Raw genomic sequence first — 22,826 nt, 5'->3', positions numbered from 1 at the left:
CCGAAGCATTGGAGAAACAGAGTCTCTGGAAGACCGACCGGCAGATATAAAAGATGGTGTGTTTAGGACATTTGAGGAGTAGCAGAGGGGAGCTTGCTTTGAGAGAGGGCTTGGGAGGTCAGATCAAGCAGGGGCTTTGGTGTTCTTTCTGAAGTCGTGGAAGGTAATCATCCTAGAAGGAACAGGTTCTCAGGACTTCCCTGGTGATCCAGTGGGTAAGATGCCACATTCCCAATGCAGGGGCCAGGGTTCGATCCTTGGGTGGGGAACTAGATCCCAAATGCTACAACTAAGAGTTTGAATGCAGTAACTAAGAGCTGGCACAGTGAAATAAATACTAAAAAAAAATTACAGGAGACAGAGGTAAAAATCAGGGAAACTGGTTAGGTGGCTGTCGTGATTCAGAGGGATAACGATTGTGGCTGGATTAGAGACACAGCATTGGCAGAAGTGGGAGGTGGCTGGACTTGGGATAGATTCCAGGGGTAGCATCTGCAGGACTGGCTGGAAGATTGGCTATAGAGAGTGGAAGAGAGGACGCTAGGGTGACTCCAGTGGGACCCATGCGTCCCGGGGAACGGTTGTATAATGTACAGAGATATTTGGTGGGAAAAATGAAAAATACTTTCATGACCCCAATTTTTAAAAAGGATTTATTTATTTGTTTGGCTATGTGAGATCTTTAATTTGAGGCATGTGGGATCTAGTTCCCTGACCAGGGATAGAACTCCGGGCCGCCCCCCTCCCCTGCATTGGAAGCCCAGAGTCTTCACCACTGCACCACTAGGGAAGCCCCTGATAACCCCAATTTTATAGATGAGAAAAACCAGATTAGAACAGGTGAATCCAATTTGCTCAGAGTGTCCCTGTGAGAAAGAGGTAGATATTACCTTCAAGTCCAGACATTTCTGGCCCTGAACCAAATGCTCACCCAGTATCTCTTCAGTCAGTGAATTCTCGCATCTCTAGTTCTCTCTCTCTTTTTGTTTTGCCTGGTTCTGAGCTCATGGCTCATGGGATCTCAGTTCCCTGGCCAGGGACTGAACCATTGGACCACCAGGGAATTTCCCCTAGTTCTCTCTTAAAATTATCAACTGCATGAGAGCTGCAGGTTAACATTACGTTCCAGTTGTCTGCATGAGGGTATGGGTCAACTTTTCCAAGAATCAAGACATCTTTGCTCTCTTACGTTGACTGACAATTCATGCCCATAACCTCAGATTCTCCCACGGTATAAGTGAGGCTGAGACCAACAATCTCACTTTGCAGAGATAAATCAGGGTATTAAGGACTGGATGGTGTCTCCCCCTAAATGCACATGTGTCCCCAAAGAGACACCAGAGATCTCTCTTCTTTGCCTTCTCTCTCTCTACCTGCCCACCCTGCCCCGTCATATGAGCACAGGGCAAAGACCTTAAATTCAGCAAGAAGGTAGCCTCCACAAGCCAGGAAAACTGCCTTCTCCAGAACTATAATTCACCAGCACCTTGGTCATGGACTTCTAGTCCTCAGAACCACGAGCAAATAAAGGCATGATGTTTAAGCCACCCTGTCCATGGTGTTTTGTTATGGCTGCCCCAGCAGAAGTATACACCAGGTTTCAGGATTCACATATCTTATTTACAATGACTCAACTCTTAAAAAACAACAGACACCAGTGAAGGCTGAACACCTGTTCTTCCTCGTGTGCTGTGCTTCTATGAAATACAGATCTTAAACAACCCTTATAAAAGATAGTCGTTACCTAGCTAACAAATCAGCGTCCCCAACAAGTCAGTGGGAAATTCAGGATTCAAAAGTTAGTGTCCCTCTGACATGAGTGCTCATATATTTTCTGCTAATTCTAGAGTTGGTATTGCAAGAATCTAAATCCAGTGCCACGTATCTTTCCATTTTGGCAGAAGATAAAGCTGAGCCTCACATCACCGCCTTGCTGCTAGAATCATCGGCAATTTCTCTCTGTTTCCCTGTGGTTAGAGGTATCCATGCAGAATCTCTAGGATTTCAAGTCCAGCGCGGCCTCCTTTATTTTTTTAGAGTTATTTGTTTCTTTCTGGCGGTGCTGAGTCTTCGCTGCTGGCCCCACTTCTCTCGAGTTGCAGTGGGCGGGCTTCTCACTGGGGCGGCTTCACTTGTTGCAGAGCACGGGTTTAGGCATAAGGGCTTCAGTAGCTGTGGCTCACGGGCCTAGTTGCTCTGCGGCATGCGGAATCTTCCCAGGCCGGGGATCAAACCTGTCCCCCCAGAACTGGCAGGCGGATCCTCAACCACTGGCCCACCAGGGAAGCTCCACCCGTGCGGCCTCTCGGTACGCTCATGACTTTGGTCAAGTTTGCCTTCCATCCTCACCCCATCCCTCCCAGTACTGCTGGCTCGACACCCACTTTGGTTTTGAAAAATAGTTTATCACAGTTGGTTGAGTGCCTCGGGGCATAATGACTCTTCGGTTGAGCAGGAGAGGAATAATGGGTTCTCTTTAATGTCCACTTGGGCCCGTCCAGAGCGTAGGATGTTCTCGGCCCTGCTCATAGCGTCCCGTCCATGACTTTAGGGTGTGGGGTGGGATGGATCCCTAGAACGTGCCTCACCAACTGAGCACACCTTCATTGCTGCCTCCGAAGCCTCATAAATATTCAGGAGTATAACCTCCCATTATCTTGGGGAGAAGTTAGAATTAAGAGTGTTTTTAAAAATTCACCCAGAAAAGAGAGAGACAGTGTCAAAGATCCACAAGCTATCTTCCCCAGTCAATGACAGATATTATCTGCCAGAAATATGAACCTATTAAATAATAGGTATGCTGCTGAGTCGCTTCAGTTGTGTCCGACTTTGTGCGACCCCAGAGATGGCAGCCCACCAGGCTCCCCTGTCCCTGGGACTCTCCAGGCAAGAACACTGGAGTGGGTTGCCATTTCCTTCTCCAATGCATGCAAGTGAAAAGGGAAAGTGAAGTCGCTCAGTCATGTCCAACTCTTAGCGACCCCATGGACTGCAGCCTACCAGGCTCCTCCATCCATGGGATTTTCCAGAGAAAATAACAATTATAATAGGTATAGAAAATAATTGCTGAAGAACTGATGCTTGCAAACTGTGGTGTTGGAGAAGACTCTTGAGAGTCCCCTGGACACCAAGGAGATCAAATCAGTCTATCCTAAAGGAAATCAGTCCTGAATATTCATTGGAAGAACTGATGCTGAAGTTGAAGCTCCAATACTTTGGCCACCTGATGCGAAGAGCTGGCTCATTTGAAAAGACTCTGATGCTGGGAGGGATTAGGGGCAGGAGGAGAAGGGGATGACAGAGGATGAGATGATTGGATGGCATCACTGTCTCGATGGCCTTGAGTTTGAGTAAACTCTGGGAGTTGGTGATGGACAGCAAGGCCTGGCGTGCTGCAGTCCATGGGGAGGCAAAAAGTTGGATTCAACTTAGTGACTGATAAACAATAACAATCGAAAATAATAATTATAATCGATATAGAAAACTGACCTCACATTCCACTGATTTTCTTGGTAGGTATCCGAACAGTAAGGGTAATAGACTATATAGTGTGATGGAATTACTCAAAGGAAGAAAAAGCATTCACTGGGCTCTCAAATCAGATGCAGGTACCCCAGATGTTTTAGAGATCTGGTGTGCAAGCTCAGAAAGCAAAAGGAATTTTGCAGAGTCTCTCAACTAGCAAGCGTCTGAGATGAAGTAAGTTCATGGGTAGAGAGTAAGAGTTGAACCTGTGACTCTGGAGAGACCAGGCTTCCTATGAAGGGACCTGAAAGGTCAGTGTGAACAATGGGGTGTGAAAGAGCAAGATGGCTTGACATCAAGGTGAGTGCGTGTGTGCTCAGTCGGTCCGGTCACAGTCGACCCTTCACAACCCCATGGACTGTAGTCTGCCAGGCTCCTCTGTCCTTGGGATTCTCCAAGCAAGAATACTGGAGTGGGTTGCCATGCCCTCCTCCAGGAGCCTGAGTTGAATCTGTGCCCTTCCACACCTGCACCAGCCATGTAACTCTGACAAATGATGTTGCCTCTTGGGGCCTCCATTTCCCTAGATGTCAAACCACGGATCCAATTCCCTTGCCACACAGTTGCATGAGACTTCTCTCAGCTCGTTCGGGTGAAGCGCTGGTACCAGCCATCTTGCTTACTCTTGATTGACAGGTGACCTCATTAACTGCAGAGAGGCCAGGCATCTGTCAGTTCAGCAAAACAGAGAAATAGAAAAAGGAAAAACCTATGCATCAAACAGGAGTTCCCTGGTGGCTCAGTGATAAATAATCTGCCTGCCAATGCAGGAGACTCGGTTTTGATCCCTAGTAGGGAAGATCCCCTGGAGAAGGAAATGGCAACCCACTCCAGTATTCTTGCCTGGGAAATCCCATGGACAGAGGAGCCTGGCAGGCTATAGTCCATGGGGCTGCAAAAGAGTCGGACCCAACTTACACAACAGCATCAATGCATCAGACAAGAGAGACTCAGGCTTCTCCATGCCTTTATCAGTTGTATTCTCTTGTATTCTGTTTTCTCATCTCTTTTTGGAAAGGGCACACCTATGTCTAAGCAGTCCCCCATCTCCGTATGTTTTGCAAATGGGGCAGAAGGGAAATAATGTCTGAAAAGGTCTCGGCACAGACAAGACCTGCAGGATGAGCATTAAGTGCCTCCCTTCCTGACGCTGTCATGATACTCGGCCTCCAGGACAGTTTCTTCCTCATCTTGGATTGCCTCAGGGAGTCCAGCAAGACACCCGCCTCCTTCGGGGAAGTCACTCTTCTAGTCTCTTCTCTCTTATAAAGCACTCTTCCCAGATCCCTCCAGACATGGCAGGTGGGAGAGGAATTCTAAAGTGGACCAAGATCCATCCTTTCCACATACTGGCTGAGCACAAGGCACGATGCCTAGCCTTTCTGAGCCTTACTCATTCAGGAAGCTGAAGATGACTTTCCCTTTCTTACTGGACTTTCTCTCTCTGTGTCTCTATTTTTCCCCAAAGTCCAGGCTGATAAACTTTGGTTAAATTATTGCAAGATTTTCTATTAAATCAGGGATAGAAAACAAATACATTTTTCTTTTGGAAATTCTTAATGATATTTCTTATTGGGGTATCGTTGCTTGACACTGTTGTATTAGACTTTTTTGTTTTTTATAATCAAGGGAGTAGATGATATGAAATGGGTAAGGAAGTGTGAAGCAAGCTTTAAAGCAGTGGTTCTCAAACCTTTTCGAACACTGGACTCATCAGGAGGTGAGTTGTTGCAACACAGGCAACTGGTCTCAGCCTCGGTGTTTTGGCAGGTCTGCTGCGGGGGCCAAAGGACCTGCATTTCTAACAAGTTTGCAGGTGAAGATGGTGGAGCTGGTCCAGGGACCACACTTCCAGACTGCTGCTAGAGAGCTTTCTGAGATGGTTGTTCCTGGTTTTTGTAGGCAGCCTGGGATTCGGGGCATGGGAGAAAAGGCTGGGGAGTGAGTCTGTGAATAGTCGGAAGAGCAGGGGTAGGAGGAGCAGAAACTGGAGGGCATAAAGCCAGAAGCGACGCGCGCTACTGGGCAGGCCACCTGCGGTTCACTGGGAGTGATGGGAAACCCGGTGAGGTGGCTGTCCCTGGCCCTCTGCCTGCATGGGCTGAAATCAGGTGAGGGCACCAGAGGCATCAGGGAGGGGAGGATAGATGAGGAAGGTGAGACCTAGGAGGTGGGGGTCTGGAGTGAGATGGGCAGGAAACAGATTCTAGCCAATGTTCATGGTATCTTTTAAATAGAGCCTAATGGTTAGTGCCAAATCGAAGATTTCAAGTATCCTGGGTTCAAATCCTGGCTCTTCCTCTTGCTGGCTGCGTGATCATCAGTAGATCACTTTGCTTCTCTTTAAGCCTCAAGCTTCTCATCTGTATAATGGTTATCATACTTCAGGAAGGAGGAAGCCTGGACGTCCTGTCGAATGGAACGGCACAGATGAACCCGGGGGACGTAATGCCAAGTGGAATAAGCTAGTCACAAAAGGACAAATACAGCGTGTTTCTACTTAGATGAAGTAGCTAAAATAGTCACACTAATAGAATTGGTGAGAGCCAAGGGCTGGGGAGAAGGGGCAATGGGGAGTTTGCTTAATGGGTGAAAGATTTCCATAACGCAAGATGAATAAGTTCCAGAGGTCTGCTGGAAAACATGATGTCTATAGCTAGCAGTTATTGGTGTGTGCCCTCAAAAGTTTGTAAAGAAGGTAGATCTCATGTGAAGGGTTCTTACTACCATGAAAGGGAGAGAAGGAAGGAGAGAAAGAAGGAAGAAAGGGGAGAGAAAGAGGAGGGAAGGAGGAAAGAAAGAATGAAGCTTATTATGTATTGCTTTAGAAAGTTTACCAAGATCTTTTGTTAAGAGAGTAAGCTTCAAATAAACAGGATGTAAGCCAAGTTCTCCTTTGTCTAAAAAGGGAGTAAAATGTTATTGATACATACATTGAATATTCATGACCTATCTCTGTAGGTTTCACAGGAATTACAACATGGTTATCTGTGGGGAGGCTAGAGATGGAGGTGGCTGAAAAGACTGACATGATTTCCTTTTCATAATCCATTGGAAGTTTGAACTCAGTGTATTCCCTCTCCAGAACACAAATTCATTAGAGGGCAAATGATCTTTATCTCTTATCATTGTTGTAAGGATTACATAGAAAAGGTAGGTAAAATCGTTGGAACTGTCAATGACCTGCATCGAACCCAAGCCCACCGGGAACACAAGGGTGCTGAACAAACTGGTTTCTCACTCATTGGAACCAGGAAGACCGCACGGCCTAGGATATACCATGGGGTGTCTCAGGAAGAGGGTGTTAGGATCTATTCTAGGGTTTGGGCTCCTGGTGGGAAACTGTAGCGGGAGAGTCTTAGGTTAAGGAAGCCGGATCTCACCCAAGATCGGATGTGATCAGAAATTGGAGGCAATGTTATGCTTGGGTATCTCGGTTAATCTTCTCTGGAGTGAAGACAGAACCGCATGGGAAAGGTGTAATTGACAAAGAGGCAGCGGTCACTGTTTTTGGACAAAGGGAGGAAGGGTCTGGTAGTCTGCGACCTGGTGAGCACGCGTTAGTCTGTACTTCCACACAGTGCCCAAGAGCTCTTGCCTTATCTCAGTTTCTCATGATCTCAGAGTACACCTGAGTGATTGATGCCTGGTTGGAGAAGGACAGGGCTAGCAAGCCCCGAGTGCTCAGTCAGCCTTCAGATGTCAGGGGGCTGGAGTCGAGGGGAGAGGGCTGCCTTTAGCTTCCTCTTTCTCAGAACACACTGGGCATACTGGAATTCCTCAGTCGATTGGTGGTGGCATTTATTCTCATCATCAGCTGGAGCAAGAGAAGGAGGAAGAGTGGGGAGGGAAGGGGAGAGAGGAAGGGAAGGGGAGGAGAAGGGGATCTGATGATAAAGATGGTAATATCTGCCCAGGCATACAATGTGGTGAGGGCATAAAGCACAACCACAGAAGATCCGTAAAGATTTAGTTTTGTTCATCAGTATTAGCAGATGAAACGTCAAAGGATCGTTTCCAGGTTTGTAAAACAAATAACTTATTTCCTGAAATCAGACAGAGCTGGGCAAGAGTTCAGGCTGCATTGCTTTTTTTTTTTTTTTGACTGTGTGGGAAAGGTTTCAGTGAAAGTCTCTTTCTGCTCTTTCATCTGTAAAATGAGGAGAAGGCCATGAAGATTAAAAACTGTAGAGATAAGAGGGTGTAAAGGTTAACTGCCGTGGCTGAACAAAGCAGAAAACTCACCCAGCTACCGTTAGCATTTATAACGAAATTTAAGTACCCATAGAAAGAAAAGAAAATGTAGTCACTCAGCCATGTCCGACTATTTGCAACCCCATGGACTGTAGCCAGGCTCCTCTGTCCATGGAATTCTCCAGGCAAGAACACTGGAGTGGGTTGCCCTGCCCTCCTCCGGGGAACCCAGGGATGGAAACTCGGTCTCCCACATTGCAGGCAAATTCTTTACCATCTGAGCCACAAGGAAAGCTGCTAAGTACCCATGGTTTTATCCTAAAATGACCCTTATCTGCCCAGAGTGGAGTTTCAGCTTTGGGGTGGCACCACCTGGAAAAGGTTCAGAATTGGAAACAGCAACCCCCTAGAGGCAGGACTATTTCAGAGGCTCATTTTCTGCAGCCAGAGTACCTGAACTGCTTCTTTTCTCTGGCTTTTTTTTTTTTTTAATTGGAGGCTAATTGCATTACAATATTGTGGTGGTTTTTGCCATACATTCACATGAGTCAGCCATGGGTGTACATGTGTTCCCCATCCTGACCCTTCCTCCACCTCCCTCCCCATCCCATCCCTCAGGGTCGTCCCAGGGCACCAGCCCTGAGCGCCCTGCCTCATGCATCGAACCTGGACTAGCGATCTATCTCACAAGCTCTCTGGCTTTTGAACAGTGATTCCCCCCCCCCTCTCTAAGCCTCCACTGCAGAGATCATCATTAATACTCTGCAATCTATAAATATTATTGTCCTGGCATGTGCGAGGGTTGGAAAAGAATTTCTAGACCCGAGCCACAATGAGAGGAGAATAGAGCTTATTATAGTGGGAGATGCTGGTGGGCTAGTGGCCAATGTTTATAGCCCCAAGACAGAAAATTCCAACAGGAGGGGTGTGGCATTGAGTGAGTGGTTAGGATGCTATAAGGTAGGTACTTTACCTAATATGGGGTCAAGGAGCTGGTCAGTTTAGGTGAGTAGGCTCATGGCAACAGTTGCTAGGGGGCTTGGTTAATTCTGGAAAGTTTTGTCCTGTGACCTTGGTGTAAGGCTCCACACCTGTGACCCTAGTACAGGGCTCCACAATAACACATAATAATACCAATCTTACAGTAGTGTTGTAAGCATGATGTCGGTGAGATAATTAGCAGAAGGCATTAAGCACAGGAAACCACCCAGAACAATCATTTATCTAATCACGACTTTGAAAACGTAGACAACTTCTCAGCTACTTTCTGAAAAGCAGGGCTGCTACTGGCTAACACAGATGACGTATTACCATGCCATAGCTCCTGAGGTATAGAGTCTTGCACAGACTTATGAGTTAGCATCACCATATCAAAGATCAGGAGAGTGAAGTATATTAGTTAAGTCACTTGCACAGGTAGGTGACAATTCCAAGATAATATCAATATTGTGTCCAGAACGCAGTCTCCATAGCAGGACTTCCTGGGTTGGAACCTTGTTCCCACCAGTCAGTGGTCATATAACTTCCAGTAGTTTCCCGTTGCCTATGTTTTCGCCTCCATAAAACTTTGGTGAGGCAGGGAGGAGAAGAGTGTTCTCAATTATAATCTCTCCTTCATAGAGTTGTTGTGAAGAGCAACTGAGGACAATGGCTGGAACATAGGAACGGCCAATCAAATATAAGCTAATGTTGTTGGTTAACAGGTCTGTGTATCTCCTTTCTAGTCTTTAATTGGGTCCAATCTGACTTTAGGGCTTCCCTGCTAGCTCAGCTGGTAAAGAATCCATCTGCAATGTGGGAGACCCTGGTCCGACTCCTGGGTTGGGAAGATCCCCTGGAGAAGGGATAGGCTACCCACTCCAGTATTCTTGGGCTTCCCTGGTGGCTCAGCTGGTAAAGAATCCGCCTGCAATGCAGGAGGCCTGGGTTCAATCCCTGGGTTGGGAAGATCCCCTGGAGAAGGGAACAGCTACCCACTCCAGTATTCTGGCCTGGAGAATTCCATGGACTGTATAGTCCATGGGGTTGCAAAGAGTCGAGCATGACTGAGTGACTTTCACTTTCAACCTGACTTTTATGACAGTGGAAATGCCGCTGAGACACTTCCTGAAACAGGCTCAGGGATGATAAAAGAGCAAAATGACGTGAAAAATGAAATCAAACAAAATCACCAAGGCTGCTATAAATATTCAGCCTCTAGCACTGAACAGACAAACAGGTTGTTTTCCTGCAATGTTGGCATGTGGGCAAAAGCTAGATGTTCCATCCAGCTTTCAGACCTGTGGAATTTCAACCAATGGGTCAAAGTTGAGTGACCTTGGATGGGGTGGATTTATCCTGACTTACACAAAGAAAGACCTGATGAACAGTGAGTGCTCATCCCTGAATTAATGGACTGTCCATCCTGGAATGTGAAGTCAAGTGGGCCTTAGAAAGCATCACTATGAACAAAGCTAGTGGAGGTGATGGAATTCCAGTTGAGCTATTTCAAATCCTGAAAGATGATGCTGTGAAAGTGCTGCACTCACTATGCAAATTTGGAAAACTCAGCAGTGGCCACAGGACTGGAAAAGGTCAGTTTTCATTCCAATCCCAAAGAAAGGCAATGCCAAAGAATGCTCAAACTACCGCACAATTGCACTCATCTCACACGCTAGTAAAGTAATGCTCAAAATTCTCCAAGCCAGGCTTCAGCAACACGTGAACCGTGAACTCCCTGATGTTCAAGCTGGTTTTAGAAAAGGCAGAGGAACCACAGATCAAATTGCCAACATCCGCTGGATCATCCAAAAAGCAAGAGAGTTCCGGAAAAACATCTATTTCTGCTTTATTGACTATGCCAAAGCCTTTGACTGTGAGGATCACAATAAACTGTGGAAAATGCTGAAAGAGATGGGAATACCAGACCACCTGACCTGCCTCTTGAGAAAACTGTATGCGGGTCAGGAAGCAACAGTTAGAGCCAGACATGGAACAACAGACTGATTCCAAATAGGAAAAGGAGTATGTCAAGGCTGTATATTGTCACCCTGCTTATTTAACTTATATGCAGAGTACATCATGAGAATGCTGGGCTGGAAGAAGCACAAGCTGGAATCAAGATTGCCAGGAAAAATATCAATAACCTCAGATATGCAGATGACACCACCCTTATGGCAGAAAGTGAAGAGGAACTAAAAAGCCTCTTGATGAAAGTGAAAGAGGAGAGTGAAAAAGTTGGCTTAAAGTTCAACATTCAGAAAACGAAGATCATGGCATCCGGTCCCATCACTTCATGGGAAATAGATGGGGAAACAGTGGAAACAGTGTCAGACTTTATTTTTCTGGGCTCCAAAATCACTGCAGATGGTGATTGCAGCCATGAAATTAAAAGGCACTTACTCCTTGGAAGAAAAGTTATGACCAACCTAGATAGTATATTCAAAAGCAGAGACATTACTTTGTCAACAAAGGTCCATCTAGTCAAGGTTATGGTTTTTCCAGTGGTCACGTATGGATGTCAGAGTTGGACTGTGAAGAAAGCTGAGCGCCAAAGAATTGATGCTTTTGAACTGTGGTGCTGGAGAAGACTCTTGAGAGTCCCTTGGACTGCAAGGAGATCCAACCAGTCCATTCTGAAGGAGATCAGCCCTGGGATTTCTTTGGAGGAAATGATGCTAAAGCTGAAACTCCAGTACTTTGGCCACCTCATGCGAAGAGTTGACTCATTGGAAAAGACTCTGATGCTGGGAGGGATTGGGGGCAGGAGGAGAAGGGGACGACCGAGGATGAGATGGCTGGATGGCATCACTAACTCAATGGACATGAGTCTGAGTGAACTCCGGGAGTTGGTGATGGACAGGGAGGCCTGGCGTGCTGCGATTCATGGGGTTGCAAAGAGTCGGACACAACTGAGCGACTGAACTGAACTGAACTGAACTTGGGTGAACATAAACCCCTCGTCCAAATTAGAAGTAACCATAAGTCATCCAAAATGTGACAGATTTTCTGTAACAGGAGAGCAGTTGGCTCCATCAACTTCAAGGTACCTGTAATTGCCATTTGTCTGCGAATAGAGTATTTTAGGAGGTGGTCTAAATTTTGCCTTTTTTTTTTTTTCCTCTTTCAGACTTGATTGTCCGTATCTCTCCTCCATTCCCAGGTAAGGAGACATCTTTTTTTTTTTTTTTCTGTTAGCATCTCAAATGCGAGGCCCCATCTCACCCCACCCATGAAACAATGTTACCTTTCGAAAGTTCCTGGCCCTTACTTCCCTGCTGTTGTACTCTCATTCACTATTCTTTTTTTCATTCTTTCTTTCTTTAGTTAATTATTTTGGGCTACACTGCCCACCGCAGAAGGACCTTAGTTCCCCGTAGGGGGATTGAACCCATGCCCCCTGCCGTGGAAACACTGAGTCTTAACCACTGGAAACCAAGGGAAATTCCTCATTCACTGTTTTTCTGGCATAAAAGGCCCTCCCTGATCATGGTAGCCAAAGCATATATTTCAAGACCTAGTTAAGTCAGCCCTCCAAGATCCTCTCCCATGCTCCTCTGGAAAAGTACTCTCTTCTCCACTGAAATTAACATCAGCATTTGTGGATTTTATCATTTGTAGGTTAAGTTTCTTCTCTGGACCAGTCCTGACCTGTCAGTTGATACCATGGGTCTATCGTTGAACAATATATATGTGGTCACATCTGACAAATGAGAGAGACACTGAACGAGTCACTCCATGTTAAATAAATACAAGACCTTATAAGAAGTATAAGGGAGCTTGTAAGGAAGTTCTGTGCAAGTGGATCCGGCACAGACTGGATGTTCAAGGGAGTTCCTTGGAGATTTACATTTAGGATGAACGTCAAGGGAGGGTAAACAGGCAGAGGGTGTGTGATGTTCTTGCCAATCAGAGATCACATCTATAAATCCCCAAGACAAGAAAGACGGCGGTACACTTGGGAGACCTTACAAAGCTTGAGCAGAGAGAGCCCAAGGAAGGGTGGTCCAAGGTGAGGCTGGAGGTGCAGTTGGGAACCAGGTCAAGTAGGATGTCATAAGCCACTTCAATGCTGTTTCTTATCCTAAGAGTAATGGAGCAACTTCACGGCTAAGACTCCATGCTCCCAATGCAGGGGGCCCAGGTTCGATCCCTAGTCGGGGAACTACATCCCACATACTGTGCCTAAGAGCTCACATGCTGCAATGGAGACCCAGTGCAGCCAAATAAATAAATAATTAAAAAAAAAAAAAAGAGTAATGGCATATGAACAGAGCTGTGGCAGAGTCAGGTTGGTATTCAAGAATGAAGATATTTGCTGCAGTGTGAAGAAGAGCTGGGTCAAATCAGTTAGAAGCATCCAGAAATAAGTCACTGAGTAGTCAAGACAAGTGGTCAGCTTTGAGAGATATCTAGGGACAAACTGTGACAGGCTAAGAGGTTTCTTTTCCTACGAGAGAGAGAGAAAAAAAAAAAAAAAACGATGCTAAGAAAGACTCTAGAATTGCGTCTTGGGTCTGGTGCACGGTGGGTAGAGGACTTCCATGAAAAGGAAGCCAGGGACTCCAGTCTGCTTCCAGGTCCGGGATGAAACAGGCTTGCTCTGATACTCACTTGGCTATTTTTGTGCCAGACGCCGAGGAGGCAGGGAGAGAGACGAGCCACGTGTGAATGTGAGGGAGGTGGGTGCCATCAAGTGTGACAGACTGAGTCAGAAAGTCAGTTCCCTTTTGTCAGCGTGTTTGTTTTCTCTTTCCCAGTGTTTCATAACTATTCCTGTATCTTTCCATTCATGTACGATGACATCATCTACTACAACTGCATCTCTGTCCGCAGTGACTATGCCTGGTGCTCCATCGACAAGATATTCCAAGGTAGATGGCGGTACTGCACCGCGGAAGGTGAGCATCCCTAGGGTGCGTTTAGATGACTAGGATCCAGGAAGCAGCTGGCTACATGCTTTTTGCTGTCAGATAAACCTGCGTCCAAATCCTGACTCTTTATAGGGTGGTGGTTGTTGTTTAGTTGCTAAGTCGTATCTGATTCTTTGTGACCCCGTGGACTGTAGCCCACCAGGTTCCTCTGTCCGTGGGATTTCCCCAGGCAAGAAGACTAGAGTGGGTTGCCGCTTCTGTCTCCAGGGGATCTTCCCAGCCTAGGGATTGAACCTGTGTCTCCTGTATCCTCCGCATCGACAGGCGGGCTCTTTATCACTGAGCCAGCCCAGAAGCCCTTGATGAGGTTTAACCGCCTTGAAAACAGTTCTGTGTGGTAGAGAAAGAGTGTGTTGTGAGCGCAGCGAGGGTTAAGGCTAAGACTTTTTATGCTCATATTTCTCCTTCTGCTCCACTCTTTCTTTGCAGATCCCCCAAGCTGTACCTTCCCTTTCTTGTTCAGAAATAAATATTTTTATAAGTGCACCAAGGAAGGCTATGTTTTGAGTCGGAGTTGGTGTTCACTGACAAGAGATTATAACAAAGACGGAAAATGGAAACAGTGCTCCCCTCACCAGTAAGTTGGTTGCGGAAGGATGCAGTGGGGGGTCTTATAGATATCTTAAAGGAGATCCTCTGGGTTAATGGAAAGGGAAGCTTGAGGTCGAGATTTTCTTGTGATGGCTTAGATCAGGGGTCAGCAAACATTCCCTGTCAAGAACCTACTAGTCAGTAATTTAGGCTGTACAAGCCATACTCAGTTCTGCCATGGAGCACAAAAACAGCCACAGGTAATAAAAATAACAACAAATATGGGTGTGTTTCCATAAGACTTTATTTATAGGCTTTAAATTTGAGTCTCAACAAAATTAAAAATAAACTATAAACAAGAAGGGACTTTGCTGACAGTCCAGCGGTTAAGACTCTGAGATTCCACTCCAGGATGTGTGGGTTCGATCCCTGGTCAGGGAAATAAGATCCCACATGCCCCAAGGCATGGCCAAAAAATAAATACATAAATGAATCTCATATAATTTTCAGGAGTCACAAAATAGGAGTTACCTTGTGATTTTTGTTTTTCTTTCAACCTTTAAAAAATATATATATTATTTCTGGTTCTCTATTATATTGCCTTTTCCTTCATTGGAAGTACAACCATTGTTGTCAACCATTCAAAAATGAGAAAACTGCTAGTTCACAAGCCATCCAGAAACAGATGGTGGGTTGGATTTGGCCTGCTGGCTCTAGTTTGCTGCCCCTGGCTTGGATGATTTGTCTGTGATCTCATTCAAACGAAGAACTGAAACTTTTCAAGTTTCCGTTGAAAAGAAGATTCAAAGGAGAAGAAGTGTGGTCAACAGACAGGAGAGCTTACCCATTCCTGGGCTTTCCAGGTGGCTCCACGGTAAAGAATCTGCTTGCAGTGCTGGAGACGCAGGAGACACGGGTTTGATCCCTAGGTCGGGAAGATCCACTGGAAGGAGGAATGTCAACACACTCCAGTATTCTTGCCTGGACAACCTCATGGACAGAGGAGCCTGGTGGGCTACAATCCATGGGGTCACAAAGAGTCGGACACGACTGAGCACACACATACCACACCAAAGAGCCACTGATTTGGAAATGCCTTTGGGGTCATTGTCAACAATACCAGTAACAGGAAGACAAAGAGCCCGGGCATTCCCTATCCACATTGAAATTCTAGTAAAGGATGGGGCTGAACTTTCTTGTCGGGCTTCCGGAAAAGGCGAAGCCCCGCTGGCACCCAGGCATAGAAACGATACTGTTTTGCATGTGCAAGGGGGCTCCACTTCCTCCCCCAGCTGATTTGGATTGATCCTTGAACCTTCCCTGGAGCTCAGTCAATAGTCGTTAATTCCTGGGTTGATCTGCAGACTTGCTGCTTGGTCAGATGCCAGGAAGCTTCCGTGGTTTCTAAACTTGGCCTTCAATTGGATGTTACCTCATCTGAGAGCTCTTCATTACCTTATAAAAGGGTATCAGTGGTGCTTGGCTATAGCTCTCCAATTTCATCATTTCAACAACTTCCTTAACATTGAAAATGATCAATTTAGGAAATGTGTTCAGATAATGGATTACATGTATATATGCTCAGTCACTTCTGTTGTGGCCAACGCTTCGCCACCCTATGGACCGTAACCCGCCAGGCTTCTCTGTCCATGGGATTTCCAAGGCAAGAACACTGGAGTGGGTAGTCATTCCCTTCTCTAGGGGATCTTCCTGACCTAGAGATTGAACCTGGGTCTCCTGCATTGCAGGCGGATTCTTTACTGCTAAACCACCAGTAAACACAATCTATGCAAGTCAGCAACTTAGAATGATCAATAGTGGCATATTGGATTTGAGAGTGAGAGAGAAATACACCTTCCCTTTGCTGTTGTTTAGTTGCTAAGTCGGTCCTCTTTTTCGACCCTGAGGACTGTAGCCCACCAGGCTCCTCTGTCATGGGATTTTCCAGACAGGGGACCTTCCTGACCCAGGGATTGAACCCACATCGCCTGTATTGCTAGGCGGATTCCTTACCCCTGAGCCATGCTGTTCTACTTATTCATGCTCCGTAGAGCTTAGAGATAGACCAGACCTCCCATCAGGGAGAAGCAAGGATTATCCTATCTTGAAGGTGACAGGCTGAGATACTGATGGTAATCTCTCTTTTCACCCACAGTCAATAAGTCTTGGTGTTCTCAAAGAGGCAGAAGTTACAGGATTCTTCAGCTGCCTCTCAAAATGCATCCTTTCTCTGGTCATTCTAACCAATAAAGATTTCCTCTGTCTTCCGTGTGAATGGCTCTTTTTCTCCAAAAAAGATACAACCAAAGCTCAGTGGTGGTCTGTGCACTGCTGGCTGGGGCTGGGGCTGGGGTGGGAGACCAGCGGTGTATTTATGGAGAACTTGCGTTCCAATAAAAATCCTGATGAATTTCTCCCAGCATAATCTTTGGCAAGTTAACTAAATTCTTAGAGAAACCCACTTTCCCTTAACACAATTTGAAAAGTATGGTACACACTTTTAGCTTTTTGAGATAAAATTTATGATATACAATTAACCATGTTAAAGTGAACAATTCGGCGGCATTTCGTACAGTGACAGCGCTGTGCAATCATCATCTCTGTCTAGTTCCAAAACGCTTTCACTATCCCGAGAGGAAACCGTGTACCCACGAGCAGTCATTCTCCAATCTCTCATCCCTCCAGCCCCTGGGAACCATTACCCCTAACCCTCTCCTGGATATTTCAGGTAACATGCGACCATCAGTGTGATGCGACTATCAGCGGCTTCTTTCACTTAGCATGATGTTGTTGAGGCTCACCCCACATTGTCACGTGTGTCAATATATTTCACTTCTTTCCATGGTTGAGAACTATTCCACTGTCTGGATATACCGTGTTTTATTTATCCATGGTTGCTGTTGTTCCATCCATCAAGTCGTGTCTGACTCTCTGTGACCCCCACGGACTGCAGCACACTGGGCTTCCCTGTCCTTCACTGTCCCAGAGTTTGCCCAAACTCATGTCCATTGAGTCGGTGATGCTTCTAACCATCTCATGTAGATTTTATAAAGCACATGCGTCATACGTATAGAGCTAGGTGAATTTCCACTAAACACTCCATGTAACTGACAACTGTATTTAAAAAAAAAAAAAAACATAATTTCTAGCCCTGCTTCATTCCCTTTTCCAGGCACTACCCACCCAAATGGCACCAACAGACTTGCCAGTTGAAGCAGGGTTGCCATAAATCTTCAATTTGTTAAAAAAAAAAAAAGAGGGGACTTCCCTCTTGATTCAGTGGTGAAGACTCTGCACTTCCACTGCTGGGGACCAGGTTTCCATCCCTGGTCAAGGAACTAGATCCCACATGTGGCAGCTAAGACCCAGCACAACCAAATAAAAATTTTTTAAATGGGGAAGAAACAATGGAAAATAACCTCAATAAACAAAGACGCAAAGAAACAAAACAGGACTAAGGAACAAAAAACTGTTGAAAGGCTGCAAGATCAAATGTATTAGTGATAACAGTCCAGGAAAATAAGTTACATACCCCAAATTTTTTTTAAAAAAGAGAATTATTTGAAAAGAACAAAGCATTATATGGTGCTTCCAGGAAGCACTTCGCAAAGGGGCAGGGATGGGATGGGGACACAGGATATGGCTGTGCAGGCAGCAGAGAGGACTGCGGGAAAGCCTTGTGAGAAAGCAGGTGTCCCTGATCACTAGACGATTCACCACGTGGCTGTTGCCCAGCGCTGCTGACCATCTCTGCAAACCTAGTAAAATAGTAACACGATGGCCTTTTGGTTCTCAGAAATCAATACCACTCTGTGTCTGATGAGGGCTGTATGAATGTCGTTAAGGTTAATGAAGTGGAGAGGAGGGGAGCTTAATACTTTGTTCTCTCAGATGCCCCCTAGAACATTCTGTTCAAAGCAGAGATGGGACTCCTTCTGAAAGTACCATTACATGGCCATCACAGGTGCTCTGGGGGCAAAGGATGGCCTAGGGCCATCTCTCCATTCCACCCACTTTCTGCTCAAAAGTTTGCTCTCGCCTAGAATTCTCTGGTAGGGCTAGCTGCATATTCTGCAAACTTCCAGGCAAAGCGACTGCCGCACAAAGCTATACCAAAATCTCCGGATTTCTTTCACATGCAGTGTATCGTGTGTCCCCTTTTGTGTGGCTAAATGATTGTACAGAATAAAATAGGCAGTGTTCAGTTGCTCAGTCATGTATGGCTCTTTTGCGACCCCACTGACTGTAGCCCGCCAGGCTCCTCTGTCCGTGGAATTTCCCAGGCATGAATACGGGAGTGGGTTGCCATTTCCTCCTCCAGGGGATCTTCCAGACCCAGGGATTGAACCCATAGCTCCTGCATTTTCTGCATTGCAAGTGGCTTTGTTATTGCTGATTCACCTGAGAAGCCTGTACAGGAGAGAAGTTCTAAATCCTGTTTTGAGAACATCCGAGATGGGTAAGATTCTGAGACAGTCTCAGCTTTGCACAATGAAACTGATGGGCACCACCTTATAGGGAAGAGTCACGTAGCCCTGGAAGAGCGGTGTAGCATGGAATCAAAGAGCTCTGTATTAGATCTAAACATAAGGCCAGATACTATAAAACTTAGAAAAACAGGCAGAACACTCTCTGGCATAAATTGCAGCAAGACCTTTTCTGATCCACATCCTCAAGTAATGAAAATAAAAACACAAATAAACAAATGGAACCTAATAAAACTTAAATCTTCTGCACAGCAAAGGGAACCATAAACAAAACGAAAAGACAGCCTTCAGAATGGGAGATGATATTTTCAAAGGAAGCAACCATCAAGGGATTAATCTCAAAAATATACAAACAGCTCAATATCAAAAAACCCAATCAAAAAACTGGGTGAAAGATCTAAATGTTTCTCCAAAGAAGACACACAGATGGTGAAAAGCCACGTGAAAAGATGCTCAATATCACTATTACAGAAACGCAAACCAAAACTACAATGAGGTATCATCTCACACTGGTCAGAATGCCCATTATCAAAAAAATCTACAAACAATAAATGCTGGAATGCATGCTAAGCACTTCAGTCATATCCAACTCTCTGCGGATTGCAGCCCACCAAGCTCCTCTCTCCATGGGATTCTCCGTGCAAGAATACTGGAGTGGGTTGCCATTTCCAAATGCTGGAGAGGGTGTGGAGAAAAGGGAATCCTCCTACACTGTTGGTGGGAATGCAAACTGGTACTGCCACTATGGTGAAGAGTATCAGTTCAGTTCAGTTCAGTCGCTCAGTCGTGTCCGACTCTTTGCGACCCCATGAATTGCAGCATGCCAGGCTTCCCTGTCCATCACCAACTCCCAGAGTTCACTCAAACTCATGTCCATCGAGTCCGTGATGCCATCCAGACATCTCATCCTCTGTCGTCCCCTTCTCCTCCTGCCCCCAATCCATCCCAGCATCAGAGTCTTTTCCAATGAGTCAGCTCTTCTCATGAGGTGACCAAAGTACTGGAGCTTCAGCTTTAGAATCATTCCTTCCAAAGAACACCCAGGACTGATCTCCTTTAGGATGGACTGGTTGGATCTCCTTGCAGTCCAAGTGACTCTCAAGAGTCTTCTCCAACACCACAGTTCAAAAGCATCAATTCTTTGGCGCTCAGCCTTCTTCACAGTCCAACTCTCACATCCATACATGACCACTGGAAAAACCAGAGCCTTGACTAGACGGACCTTTGTTGGCAAAGTAATGTCTCTGCTTTTCAATATGCTCCCTAGGTTGATCATAACTTTCCTCCCAAGGAGAAAGCGTCTTTTAATTTCATGGCTGCAATCACCATCTGCAGTGATTTTGGAGCCCAGAAAAATAGTCTGACACTGTTTCCACTGTTTCCCCATCTATTTCCCATGAAGAGATGGGACCAGATGCCATGATCATTTTCTGAATGTTGAACTTTAAGCCAACTTTTTCACTCTGCTCTTTCACTTTCATCAAGAGGCTTTTTAGTTCCTCTTCACTTTCTGCCATAAGGGTGGTGTCATTTGCACATCTGAGGTGATTGAGATTTCTCCCAGCAACCTTGATTCCAGCTTGTGCTTCTTCCAGCCCAGCGTTTCTCATGATGTACTCTGCATGTAAGTTAAATAAGCAGGGTGACAATATACAGCCTTGATGTACTCCATTTTCTATTTGGAACCAGTCTGTTGTTCCATGTCTGGTTCTAACTGTTGCTTCCTGACCTGCATACAGGTTTCTCAAGAGGCAGGTCATGTGGTCTGGTATTCCCATCTCTTTCAGAATTTCCCACAGTTTATTGTGATCCACCCAGTCAAAGGCTTTGGCATAGTCAATAAAACAGAAATAGATATTTTTCTGGAACTCTCTAAGTTGCTTCAAAAAATGAGAATGGAGCTACCATGCTGCTGCTGCTAAGTCGCTTCAGTCGTGTGCGACTCTGTGCGACCCCAGAGACGGCAGCCCACCAGGCTCCCCCGTCCCCGGGATTCTCCAGGCGAGAACACTAGAGTGGGTTGCCATTTCTTTCTCCAATGCATGAAAGTGAAAAGTGAAAGTGAAGTTGCTCAGTTATGATCCAGCAATTCCACTCCTTGGCTTAGATCTGGACAAAATCATAATTCAAGACATAGGCAGCCCCCAGCACCTTTCACACTAGAATGAATGTGAAAGGTGGAAATAGTGTCCTTTTGGAAGGTGGCATCTATTATAAATATACTTCCAAATGATAGTCTAGTCCTTTCTGCCTCCAGCACACTGGCGCTTACCCTCTTAGCCTGCATAACTTGTCCTCTTTCTTGAGAATATCAGCTGTCACACCCTTTCCTCTAAGAAACTGAAGGCTTCCTTGGTGGCTCACCGGTAAAGAATGCCCTGCCAATGCAGGAGATGCGGGTTCGATCCCTGGGTCTGGAATATTCCTCCGGAGAAGGAAATGGCAACCTGCTCCAGTATTCTTTCTTGGGAAATCCCGTGAACAGAGGACCCTGGCAGGCTGTAGTCCATGGGGTGGTAAAAGAGTCACGACTTAGTGAACAGCAAAGAAACTTGATTTTCAACCAGGAACATTTTGGTTGTCACAACTGAAGCAAGGGGCGCTACCGCCATCTAGTGGGTAGAGGCCAGGGATGCTGCCACGGGACAGCACACAATGATCCGGGCCCAGTTCAGCTCAGTCGCTCAGTCGTGTCCGACTCTTTAGGACCCCCATGGACCACAGCACATCAGGCTTCCCTGTCCGTCACCAGCTCCCAGAGCTTGCTCAAACTCACGTCCATTGAGTCGGTGATGCCATCCAACCATCTCATCCTCTGTCGTCCCCTTCTCCTCCTGCCCTCAATCTTTCCCAGCATCAGGGTCTTTCCCAATGAGTCAGTTCTTCGCATCAGGTGGCCAAAGTATTGGAGCTTCAGCTTCAGCTTCAGTCCTTCCAATGAATGTTCAGGGCTGATTTCCTTTAGGATGGACTGGTTTGATCTCCTTGCAGTCCAAGGGGATGTCCACCATGCCCAGACTGAGGTCTAAGACAGTCTAGCTCTAGCATCTCTCTCACCAGGCTTGGGTAACGGAGCCCCCTGGGGACTTCCTCAGGCCCTTCGATGTTCTGATCTGCTACTTTGAAACTGCCTACATCCTCACTTTCGCCCCTAGAAGTTGAGGGAGAACAGGAACATATTTCATATCGATTTCATATCCCTGAAGCACATGAGTGACATTGACTTGCCCCATTTCCTTTATAGAATAAAAGAAAAAATTGGCTTTTGCTTGCATATCACATACTCTCGGCACTATCCACGGAAACTCTCAACCAAAGAAAAATGCCTGCAAGGTTGTGTGTTGTTTTGTTTGGGGAGCTTACTGAGGACTACAGCCTGGGAGACAGCATTTCAGATAGCTTTGAGGAACTGCTCTAAAGAGGTAAGGGAGGAACCAGGATATACAGCAGGGTGTTTTTATTTTGTTTGTTTCCTTGTTTTTGTTGGAAGGGAAAAAAATGTAGTTGAACATCAAGAGAGTGCTGTGAATTACAAAGAGCAGATTTCACAAGTCATTAAGTTTAGGGCTTTTTCATGTATGAGAAGATGCAAGAATCTGGATTCATTGAAATTATTCCTCAGATGTGCAGTCTTAACTACTGAGGGTCAGTGTCCAAAGCAGAGAATTCTTCCTGCTTTTCTCCACCCTGAATTCCCCTGGAGGTGCCCTGTCGGTGCACAGTCCTCATGGCTGAAGACTTGATCCTTGTAGAACTGGGATGGTGGGCAGCATTCTTTGTTTACAGCGCCCCCTGTTCGTCGTAAATGGACTAACGTTTGGGATGGGGCTGCCCTCGTGGCTCAGACGGTAAAGCGTCTGCCTACCATGTGGGAGACCCGGCTTTGATCCCTGGGTTGGGAAGTTCCCCTGAAGAAGGAAATGGCAACCCACTCCAGTATTCTTGCCTGGAAAATCCCATGGACGGAGGAGCCTGGTAGGCTACAGTCCATGGGGTCGAAAGAGTCAGACACGATTGAGTGACTTCACTTTTGGACTTCAATCTAGTGACCAGTTAGTCCTACAACTCTAAGAAATATCTTTCTTAGGTCAGACGAGATTTTGGTCATAGGACACTCTATATGCTATTTTTGAATTAAGCCCTGTTGATAACCTAAAGTTCTCTGGATTGTCTGTCT

The 22,826-nt window shown here is 46.0% G+C and overlaps 2 protein-coding genes across 3 annotated transcripts in view; one reads left to right on the top strand and one right to left on the bottom strand.

Moving 5' to 3' along the window:
* ELSPBP1 (epididymal sperm binding protein 1) overlaps positions 1-22,826 on the bottom strand; it is a 73,087-nt gene that overhangs the window by 43,385 nt on the left and 6,876 nt on the right. The window lies entirely within an intron of this gene.
* On the top strand, positions 5,507-16,426 carry LOC121816539 (binder of sperm protein homolog 2-like). 2 transcript variants are annotated; one of them, XM_042232245.2, is made up of 5 exons: positions 5,509-5,636; positions 11,828-11,860; positions 13,458-13,598; positions 14,061-14,208; positions 16,318-16,426. In XM_042232245.2, exons 1-5 carry the CDS (start codon positions 5,579-5,581, stop codon positions 16,322-16,324), a joined length of 387 nt encoding a protein of 128 aa, XP_042088179.1. In that variant the 5' UTR covers positions 5,509-5,578; the 3' UTR covers positions 16,325-16,426. The 2 variants fall into 2 exon arrangements, with proteins under 2 accessions (XP_060254136.1, XP_042088179.1); XM_060398153.1 differs by lacking the exon at positions 16,318-16,426 and having other exon boundaries at positions 5,507-5,636; positions 13,801-14,117.

Source organism: Ovis aries, chromosome 14, assembly GCF_016772045.2.
Source record: "Ovis aries strain OAR_USU_Benz2616 breed Rambouillet chromosome 14, ARS-UI_Ramb_v3.0, whole genome shotgun sequence".
Classification (NCBI taxonomy): domain Eukaryota; kingdom Metazoa; phylum Chordata; class Mammalia; order Artiodactyla; family Bovidae; genus Ovis; species Ovis aries.
The sequence above is the reverse complement of the archived record's forward strand: the minus strand, read 5'-3'. Positions and strand labels throughout refer to the sequence as shown.

What these genes read in the sequence shown, in the direction of transcription:
- LOC121816539 (XM_042232245.2), top strand. Translation starts at nt 5,579, where the DNA reads ATGGGAAACCCGGTGAGGTGGCTGTCCCTGGCCCTCTGCCTGCATGGG. An exon ending in CCTGCATGGGCTGAAATCAG is followed by an intron (nt 5,637 to 11,827) that starts GTGAGGGCACCA and finishes TTCCTCTTTCAG; the next exon opens with ACTTGATTGTCCGTATCTCT. An exon ending in GCGGTACTGCACCGCGGAAG is followed by an intron (nt 13,599 to 14,060) that starts GTGAGCATCCCT and finishes CTTTCTTTGCAG; the next exon opens with ATCCCCCAAGCTGTACCTTC.